The sequence below is a fragment of the Mus caroli genome, chromosome 3 (assembly GCF_900094665.2).
Source record: "Mus caroli chromosome 3, CAROLI_EIJ_v1.1, whole genome shotgun sequence".
Lineage (NCBI taxonomy): Eukaryota > Metazoa > Chordata > Mammalia > Rodentia > Muridae > Mus > Mus caroli.
The window spans coordinates 145375386-145385573 of NC_034572.1; the positions used below are offsets into that span (position 1 = coordinate 145375386).

The window sequence follows — 10188 nt, forward strand, 5'->3', positions numbered from 1 at the left end:
CTTCCCTTCCCTTCCCTTCCCTTCCCTTCCCTTCTTTTCCCTTCTTTTCCCTTTTCCTTTTCCCTCCCCTCCCCTCCCCTCCCCTTCCTTTTTTTTTGAAGACTTCCCTTTGAGATCTCAGAAGGCAATACCAAACACCGTTTATTATTTAGTTAGTATGGGGAAGATTGTTACGCCTCATTGCTGAGGCGCTGCCAGCTGAGTGCTCTGTCATCTCTGTTTATCAGTCTTTGAGCTGTGGTTGGTGACAGCACACAGCCATGACAGCCTTTGAAGCTGAGTGATGTTTCCTTCCTCCAGCCTCTGGGTCTCGCTTGTTCTGGTCATGTCCCAGTTGTGCACTCATTGGAGCTGGGAGTGAGTATGTAGTAACCGTCCCTGCCACTTTCCAGGGATTGGTTACTGTCTCGTTCTCTCTTCTGGGAGACCATACCTTGGAGCTTTAACCACCCTGAGCTTCCTGTCTCATCTTTCTGCTCTGAGGCCTACAGTCTCTCCAGGCTCAGCTGGGCCAGTCACAGTGCTTTATCCATTTTAATTTTGTTGGGAGTCACTGTTCTGTTCTGTAATGCAAAAGACCATTGCTTTATATGTTTTGTTTGTTTACATTTTCAGTTACTTAAGGTGAAAGGGTAATTGAAGCCAGCTCTTCCCTCTTGACTGGCAGTACATGTACTTGGGTACAAAAAAGAGAGGAGAGATGAGAAATGGGTGAAAAAGATTGCCAGACATTTTCTTAAAAACATGAATAAGAACATTAACAAGTGTTTAAATTGAACTTCTACAGTGTCATTTAGTTACTATTTTTCAAATGTTAAAAATTACTATTATTATTCAAATCTGCTTATTTGTATGTGTATGTGAGAATAGGCACACATGTACCCATGTGTATGTGAGTATAGGCACACATGTACCCACAGTGGATGTGTGCAAGTCTCCTTTTTCTCCTCATTGAGACAGGTTCTCTCTGGTTGGCAAGACGCTACTGCTGTAGACAGCATGTAAGATTGAACCGTAGAACGGGGAGGTGTAAAGCTAGTACTCACCTGGATGCTTTGTCCTTACTGGTTTCCTCTCATAGTTCTGGAAGTTTCTGTGTGTGCTGGTGAAGGAGAAACAGTCGCCGCTCTTACCCAGCTGTGATCTGTGCAAGCTACCTTAACAGCTGTCCTGGCAGGACACGCCCACTGGTGAAGCTGCAGTGCGCGTGCACCAACCACTTTCTGACTACTTGATTTAAGGCTTGTCCCACAAGATGAACTCATATTTGGTACCATTACCAGGATAAATAACCTCTTGCTAGATAGCTCATAGACCGGGAGGGAGAACCTGCCATCTGCTAAAGGACATAGTCTTAAACTGACTCGTAATAACTCAGTGTTACACCCATAGATTGATATACCTCTTTTTTTGTTTGTTTGTTTGGTTTTGAGATAAAGATTCTTTTTTTTTTTTTTTTTTTTTTTTTTTTTTTTAAAAAAAATTTTTTTTTTTTTTTTTTTTTTTTTTTTTGGTTTTTCGAGACAGGGTTTCTCTGTATAGCCCTGGCTGTCCTGGAACTCACTTTGTAGACCAGGCTGGCCTCGAACTCAGAAATCCGCCTGCCTCTGCCTCCCGAGTGCTGGGATTAAAGGCGTGCGCCACCACGCCCGGCGAGATGAAGATTCTTTGTGTAGCCCTGGTGGTTCTGTAATTCACTCTGCAGACCAGGTGGGCCTTGAATTCATAGAGCTCTGCTCCTGAGTGCTGGGATTAAAGGGTGTGTCCCCACCACCAGGCTGATGATGGGTCTCTTAATCCTCATCAGAGAAGCGTTTATTTCCAGGATGCCCACACTGTTAAAGGGATGGAGAATACGGGAGTGCAGAGTACTCAGCCCACATCGGGTGTCCGTATCATACCCTCCTCCCAAGGCTCTGGGGACACGTGGACTAGGCAGTGGTGCATGACCGAAAGGAAACCCCTGGAGCAGAGCGGTGGTGACACCATGACAGAAGCTTCAGCACATCGGGCTTGGGCCGGAGCAGATCCCAGCACAGAGGGGGAGCTGAGCAAGAAGTCTGCCCTGCCCAGGCGCCTGCAGTTGATAGTTGCTAGTGCAGGCTGAGTCAAGTTATTCTTTTGAGTGTAGTCTCAGGTTAACCATTCTCCAGTGGAAGGTCACACATCCAAGAATATATAGGCAGCACAAATTGCATTTGATTGGTATTAAAATAAAAGACACAAATTTTGGTGGGTAGGAAAGGAGAGGTGGATTTGGGGAAGAGTTGAGGAAGGGAGAAAATAATGATCAAAGATGTATGAAATTCTCAAAGAACTATTAAGTCAGGTGTGGTGCAACACACTTTTAATCCCAGCACTTGGAAGGCAAAGGCATGTGGATCTTGATGAGTTTGAAGGCCATCTGATCTACATAATGAGTTCCAGGACAGCCAGAGCCACCTGGTGAGACCCTGCCTCAAAAAACAGGCAAACAAAACAAGCCTGGTGTTGTGGGGCATCATTTTTTCCAGCACTTGGGAGGCAGAGACTAGAGGGTCTTTTATGAGTTTAGGCCAGTCTGGTCTACTCAATGACTTCCAGGGCAGCCAAACTACACAGTGAAACTTGGTCTCAAATCAATCTACCCATCGATCAGTCAGTCATGAAAATTTATTTATTCCACCGGCTGCAGGTGTGTCTGAACATTTTTGGCAGGGAGAGCATGTATATTCCTTATTTTATCTTTTCTTTAGCCAGTTTTAGCTTGTTAAGATTTTGTAATTAAGTTTTGGGTCACCTTTTCTGTAGGTTTTGCCTGATTTGAAAAGCCTTGAGAAAGAGAAGGAAAACTGTAAGAAAATGACGACTTTTCGACATCATTGTCCGCATTTGGATTCAGTTGGCGAAATAACAAAAGAGGACTTGATACAGAAATCTCATGTAAGTTCTGTAGTAGTCATCCCTGACATTGCCGCACTCACTTTCCTCTTAAATACACATCTAAGTCAATTAGTAGGATACTCTGTGTCATGTTTAAAATATATGTTGTTACAGTGAATTGTGTATGTCTGACTGCACTGACACAGCAAATGGCTCTTGTGTTTATTTTCCTAGGGCGCTTGTCAGGACTGTAAAGTCAGAGGACCAAACCTGTGGGCGTGCCTGGAGGTAGGTGTGGGGTGTGTGTGTGTGTTTGTGTGTGTCTGTGTGTTTTCCTGAAAGTTTTCAGCTGAGAATTTAAATTTACACATATTAATAACAATTTTTGATGTATAAAATAACTTTACATGAGTATACTTTTAAAACATACTAACTAAATAAAAACTGAAAGTTCCAACTTTGGATGAATTTTAATTGAAGTATGCTTAGAGCTTTTAGTAAACCACTCAGGTATGTCTGTGTTTATCTTCTATTGGAGGTGAGATAGCGTTCAGTTTTGAAATACTTAATCTGGTCTTTGTGCTTAATACCTTTTAATTATGTTACCTAACTATGCAAAGTAATTGAATAATTGAATTAAAACATAAAATCAAGACTTAAGTGTAAATACGCTTTAGTTCTGTTTGTAAACACAGTGCCTATGATACAGTCCTTCCGTCTTACATACTTCTTATAGAACAGGTGTTCCTATGTTGGCTGCGGGGAGTCGCAAGTGGACCACAGCACCATACACTCGCAGGTATGTGTGGGGTTATTGGACACATGGCAGTGGTTGGTGCTGGGGACTGGATCCAGGGCCGTGTGTATGCCACGCATGCATTGTATCAGTGAGAACTTGCAGGCCAAGAGGATCAATGCAGCATTAATTCAGGCTGTGTCTGCAGTGGGGGAGGGGTTTGTGATCTGATCTGGCTGTGTAGCCTGGCCTAGAATCTGGGTTCATCCTCCCTGTGTCTCTTACATGTTACTGTACAGATATGTGGCATCACACCAAGCTAGAATTTTTGCCTTTTAGAAAATATATAAGATAATACTTTGCTTATTCTCGGCGAAAGGTAGGGAGGGAACTGCTAAGAAAATCTGTATTAATGCGTGATTATAATTGAGTATTGATAAAGGAAGTCTGAATACATGTGTGTGGAGGTTATTGTTGTAGTATCAGATTATGGAGGTTGAAGTTAGTGTAGATGCATAGATTTTTGTTTTTAAATTTTAATTAAAAGATTGTTTTTTAAGTTAGTGTGGGAAGCGTGTGTGTAGCACAGCATGCCCGTGTGGAGGTCAGTGGACGACTCTGGGGAGCTGGTTCTGGGCTTCCACCATGGGCTGTAGGTCTGAACTCAGGTTGTCAGGCTGTGCCAAGCGCTTTTTCCTGCTGAGCCCCTTGCTGGCCCAGTGTGGCTGCCTGGCTGACTTCCGTGTATTCCAACTCTTAATCCTATTCTGGCTGTTGACCTCATTGACTGGAGTGCAGATCTGCATCACTCCACTTGTGTGCTCCTTCCCTCCCGCGTGACTGATGTGAGCCTTGAAGTGTTTTGTAGACCTTTCATGTTTCTCAGATGCATGGTGTTTTAAGATGCCCAGTGAGAGTCTGTAGCATCCAGTCCCAGCCACGGTTCCTCAGGAGAATGAAGCCCTAAGGCAGCACTGTACACAGTTCTTCCCTGTACATCTGAAGAGGTGCTTTCTGTGGTCATCCTTCAGAAAACTGAGCAGCTAGTCAGCCATAGCTCGTGTATTCTGTAGGCCCAGCCCTGTGCTTATTATGTGTTACTTATTTATTTTTCCTGTTGCTTGAGTTGTATTTTGCTTCAGTTTAAATAATGTATATTCTTTTGCAGTTCTGTTTTCCTGGAGCTAAATGCCCTGAAAAAGTCTCCTGTGGTGCAAGCTGGGCTTGGATTTTCTATGTAGTAGAGGCTGATCTTGAATACATGATCCTTGGGCCTGCTAGGGTTACAGGGATGCCACTGTCCTGGTTTCCTGACTGTTGTCTTGTATTCTTGTTTGCAAACTGCAGATCTTAGGAACCTTACAGTGCTCTAGTTACCACTGTCCTGTGGATGAGGGGAGCAGACAGTGGGGTAACTGGTAGACTAGGTGTTGGTACTATACAAGGTTTTATAGGTAGTCTAGAGAACTTTTTGATGTGTTCATGTGTGCCCCACAGTAGCTCTTCTGAGTAGGTTATTTTTTGTCAAAGGCTGCAGTTCATGATGAGGGCCTCTGCAGAAATGTTTTCAAGACTATCTAATGGCGGCTCCCTTTTCCTCCTGTGAAACTCTGCAGGAGACAAAGCATTATCTAACTGTGAACCTCACCACTCTTCGAGTATGGTGTTATGCTTGCAGCAAAGAAGTATTTTTGGATAGAAAATTAGGAACTCCTCCTTCATTACCTCATGTAAGACAGCCTCAACAAACACAAGAAAACAGTGTCCAGGTAATATCATTTAGGTCATAAATGTTCAGAAGATAATTTCAGCGTTTGTTATGTGGTTGGGATTTACAAGCACCTACCTTCCTGTACTTTAGAAAGCTTATCTGTGTGCTCAGGTGAGCACTCAGTCTTGCTTTGTTCTTGCATAGCACGGAATGAATGGGAGGCCAGTGTGGGATTCAAGGTGAAAAACACCTGTATCGTGTATAAGCTTTTTAGGGAAATGTTGGAAGGGACATGTCATACCACGTACAGAGATTTTTGTTAATAACCCTTGTCTTCTTGGTGAAACATTATCTACCCCTGAAGAGTGCCTACATTCAAGTTCCTTAAAAAAAAAAAGATATTATAAACATTAGTTCATAACGTAGGAAGTTTCTGTAGGTTTTTTTGTAAATACTCTTTCTGTAAATCTAAGTCTAGGAAGGTGGTGGGACTTCCATGGCCTGTGCAAATATAGCCCCTTTCCAGTTCCCTCTCCCCAGCACCCTGTTAACCCCGAGAACCTCTAGACATCCGAAAACTTAGCATCAGTGTTAACCTAGCCCTGTGATCAGGAGACTTAAACCCTCGTGCGTTTATAGAAGCCTTAGGTTGTGTGGACGTGTGTGAAACAGTAACTCATACAGAGAAGCAGGGCTGTCTGTGGATGAACATGTCTGTCACATCCTTTGTTGCTGTAGGAGTCAGAGATTGGAAAAAATCAGGCATGCTACTAAGTTAGATAAAGTTAGTTCTTGGGCTTAAATGCAGAAATGTCACTTTTGGGGGGAAATTTTTTCGGTTTTTTTTTTTTGGAAAGTTTTGTGGGGACTGGAAAGGCGACTGAGGTTAAGAGTACACACTGCTCTTGCAGAGGACCCGAGTTTGGTTCCCAGCACCCACACTGGGTGAGTGAGCACCACCTCTGGCTCCAGCTCCGAGACCTGCTGCCGTGCGCACATGTACCTTTACATAGATCACATGGCCAAAAATAAAGCACGTTTTCTACAAAACATAAATGTAGACTTTATAATAATTGCCAATGGCATAAATTCTTTATGTGTAAGTGCAGGTGCCTTAGGAATCCAGGAGAGGCATCAGACCCCTATGAGCCGGGGCGGCAGCAGCTGAGAACCACCTGATGTAGGTGCTGAAGTAGAATTCGGGTCCCCTCATGCTCTTGGCACTAAGCCAGCGTTCTAGCCCTGCTGTTACGGTTGTTTTCCGAGCAGAGTTTCATGTAGCTCAGGCTGCCCTCTAACCTTTTACCAACCAGGACTGGACTTGAGCTGATCTTTTTGCCTGAGTGCTGGGGTTACAAACATGTGCCACTATGCTGGCCAGTTTCTGTTGTTATGGTAATATCTTTCAATAGCTGTGTGGTGTAAATGTTATGTAAGTTAAAATTAAAGTATGTTTTGATAGTTTAAGGATTTATTCGAGTTTGTTTTCTTTTTATTATTAAGGATTTTAAAATACCCAGTAATCCAGCATTGAAAACCCCCATGGTTGCTGTGTCTGAAGATCTGGATATAGAAGTGGAAGAGGAAGACGAGCTGAAGGCTAGAGGTAAGCTCTTCTGTCAGTGCTCCTCTGTGTGGCACTGCCCATTTGATTAGGAAGCTGCATAACGAGTAGTTCAAAATAGAGATTAGAGATAATAATTAAAGACAGAACCGACAGATGTGATCTTGTAGATCAGTGTTTGCAGTAATCGCAAACTTGATTTGTCTGGTGTCAGTTTGTCACAGCTGAACTCTCCTTTGTCTTCTGGGAGCCTTTAGCCGTTGACCTAGTTTTGGGTTCTCACCTGCCAGTGAAGGGTTGCTAGGGTGATGTGAAGTCGGGACCTTGGCAGACTGCATGTCTTACCCAGCGCTGAGGAGGCTGAGGTCAGAGATTAGCTTAAACTGCTCTGATTTTACCTGCATCTATAAAAAGAAATGAAAAGAAAGGAAGACAAGAATTTTCAAGGGGGCAGCATTCTTTGGAAAAAGAGTCAGGTGGTTCCAGGGGTCCTCTTGACCTAGTCACTCAAAACTTTGAACTTCTACACTAGGAGGCAGTGTGACAGGATTTCCTGTTTTTTTTTTTTTTTTTTCTTTGTTGGTTGGTTTTTCAAGACAGGGTTTCTCTGTGTAGCCCTGGCTGTCCTGGAACTCACTCTGTAGACCAGGCTGGCCTTGAACTCNTTTCAAGACAGGGTTTCTCTGTGTAGCCCTGGCTGTCCTGGAACTCACTCTGTAGACCAGGCTGGCCTTGAACTCAGAAATCTGCCTGCCTCTGCTGGGATTAAAGGCCTGTGCCACCACGCCCAGCTGGATTTCCTGTTCTCAAGGCTCACAGTATTTAATGTAAACTCTGATGTTCTGCTAGGTGTTGGGACACAGGACCTGTGTGCATATTAGACAAGCACCCTTCTACTGAGCTGCATCCTTAGCCCTAGGATTTTTTTTTAAGTTTATTTTTTAGGTTTTTTTTTTTGTTGTTGTTTTTCTTTGAAACAGAATTTCTCTATTACATACTTATAGCTGTCTTGGAACTTGCTGTGTAGACCAGATTGACTTTAAACTCACAGAGATCTACTTGCCTCTGCTTCCCAAGTGCTGGGATTAAAAGCATGCACCAAGGGGCTGGAGAAGCGGCTCAGTGATTAAGAGCACCAACTGCCCTTCCCTGTCCTGAGATCAATTCCCAGCAATCACATGGTGGCTTACCACCATCTGTAATGGGATCTGATGCCCTCTTATGGTGTGTCTGAAGACAGTTACAGTGTATTCATATACATTAAGTAAAAAAAATACATAAATCTTTTAAAAAGTGTGTACCACCACACCTTGCTTATAATTCTAGTTTTGAGATATTTGTCATCGTTTCTATTTTGCTGTGTTGGGAGTTGATGTCAGTCTGTTTTCTCTCTTAGTGATAGAGCAAACTGAGACAAATAGAGTGCCAGCCAGCCAACGGATGAGGTAAATGCAGCCTGTGGAAGGAAGGCACTGTGCTCATGCCCATCACAAGCGTCAGGCTGACTTCCCACTTGGGCTTTGGGCCAAATGAGAATTGTAATCTTAAATCAGATTATTTAAAATATATTCTTAAACTGGTTGTATCTCACTTTTAATCCAGTACTCGGGAGGCAGAGGCAGAGGCAGAGGCAGAGGCAGAGGCAGGCGGATCTCTGTGAGCTCAAGGTCAGCTCAAGGTCTACAGAGTGAGTTCCAGGGCGTTAGTGCTACATAGTGAGACCCTAGTCATTGTGGCCACCCCATGTAGTCTTTCTTACAGAACAGTAGAAAAGGTTATGTTTTTTAAGTGCAGATTTTTAGGTTAAATTAACAAACCCTTGAATTTATCTAAAGCTTAAAAATTTGGAGAGTGAGACATTTCCAACAGTGTGGCCTCTGAGTTGTTCAGGCTGCTGCCCTGTGTCTCCATGTGTCTGTGTTTTTAATGTTGTTCCTGTACTGTGTCAGTGAATGTGTGTGTGTTTGCCCACTAGGCATTGAATTCTGGGCTCTATGCACAGTATACATATGCTCTGCTAGTGAACTATCAGCCCATTCTATAGCTTTAACTTTTGAAATTGCTCTTAATAAACACCAAACAATTTGAGTCATTCATGTTTTACTGAATGGTGACTTAATATTTCTTTTTCACAGGCCTGACAGGTTTGAAAAACATTGGAAATACTTGTTATATGAACGCGGCACTGCAGGCTCTTTCTAACTGGTAAGTAGTGAGACCAATATGGGTTTTCTTTCTTTTCTTCTCCCTACCTTCTCTCTCTCTGGCTGTCCTAGAACTTGCTTTGTAGACCATATTGGTCTTGAACTCAGAGATCCGACTGGCTATGCCTCCTGAGTACAGGAACTAAACATGTACCCCACGCCACTCAGGTCGTCATAGGTTTAGCTTAGATAGCTTGTTGCTATGGTAGGTGACTAACTCCCAGAGCAGAGAAGCAAGAACCTGGGTGAAGACATCTGCTGTCCCAGTGGGACTGCTGTGTATGCATCTAAGTTTATTATTGGTTTTTCTCTTGACAGTGTTTTACTTTCACCCAGGCTGGCCTGGAACTATGTAGCTGAGGATGGCCTTGAAAATCTGACCCTTCTGTTACCTCATTTCAAGTTAGAACAATAAGCACCTACAACACGCCCAGTTTTCTATAAACATGCCTGTAGTTCTCTAAGACTGAGGGTCCTGGCTTAGGCTTCCAGTAGTATATCCTTGGGCAAAGTATTTGTTTTTGGGTTTTGCAGTGCTGGGCCTCAAACTTAGGCCCTTAAGCACACTGCTCTACTGAACAATATAAGATCTCTAGCAAGTGTATTTATGTACAGAAAACAAAGAACTTAAATTTATCAACTTATAAGATCATTTTTAGGTGGGAAATTGTATGAAAGTATATTTCTACTGTAGAATCCCTTGAATAGAACATTTGTTACTCCCCCCCCCCCCCCCCAGCATATACATAGGGTGATTATTACTTTGTCAGAGCATGACTTGAGTTTGTAAGCAGCTTTGGAAAGAGTTTTGACACTTGGAACCTGGAAGAAAATCTATGTGGCAGACATAGGAATTGTAGAGTAATTGCATAGGGCCATGTCAGTTGACGTTAAAACTGAGGTCTCAGGTGTGGTAAGAAACCACCGAAGTCCTTTTACAGCAGGCGAGTGAAGCCATCTGTCTTGCAGCCCTGGTTGCTGTGTGGAGAGTGGATTGTAGGAAAAAGTGTAATTTGGAAACAGAAGATGCATAATAATCTAAATAAGAAATAATAGTGCCTGCACTATCTTGGCATAGATGAACTGGAGAAAGACATTTTTTTTTTTTTTT

General features: G+C 43.0%; 1 protein-coding gene across 4 annotated transcripts in view; it reads left to right on the forward strand.

Annotated features, from left to right (window-relative positions):
- Positions 1-10188, forward strand: part of Usp33 (ubiquitin specific peptidase 33) — a 47032-nt gene that overhangs the window by 8719 nt on the left and 28125 nt on the right. For 3 of the 4 annotated variants that reach the window (XM_021157259.1, XM_021157261.1, XM_029475128.1), the window contains 6 exons: positions 2791-2922; positions 3097-3150; positions 3599-3661; positions 5215-5367; positions 6813-6915; positions 9009-9078. In XM_021157259.1, the coding sequence (XP_021012918.1) occupies positions 2842-2922; positions 3097-3150; positions 3599-3661; positions 5215-5367; positions 6813-6915; positions 9009-9078 (524 nt within the window). In that variant the 5' untranslated portion in view covers positions 2791-2841. The remainder of the gene's footprint in view (positions 1-2790; positions 2923-3096; positions 3151-3598; positions 3662-5214; positions 5368-6812; positions 6916-9008; positions 9079-10188) is intronic. The other variant, XM_021157263.2, reaches the window with a different exon arrangement.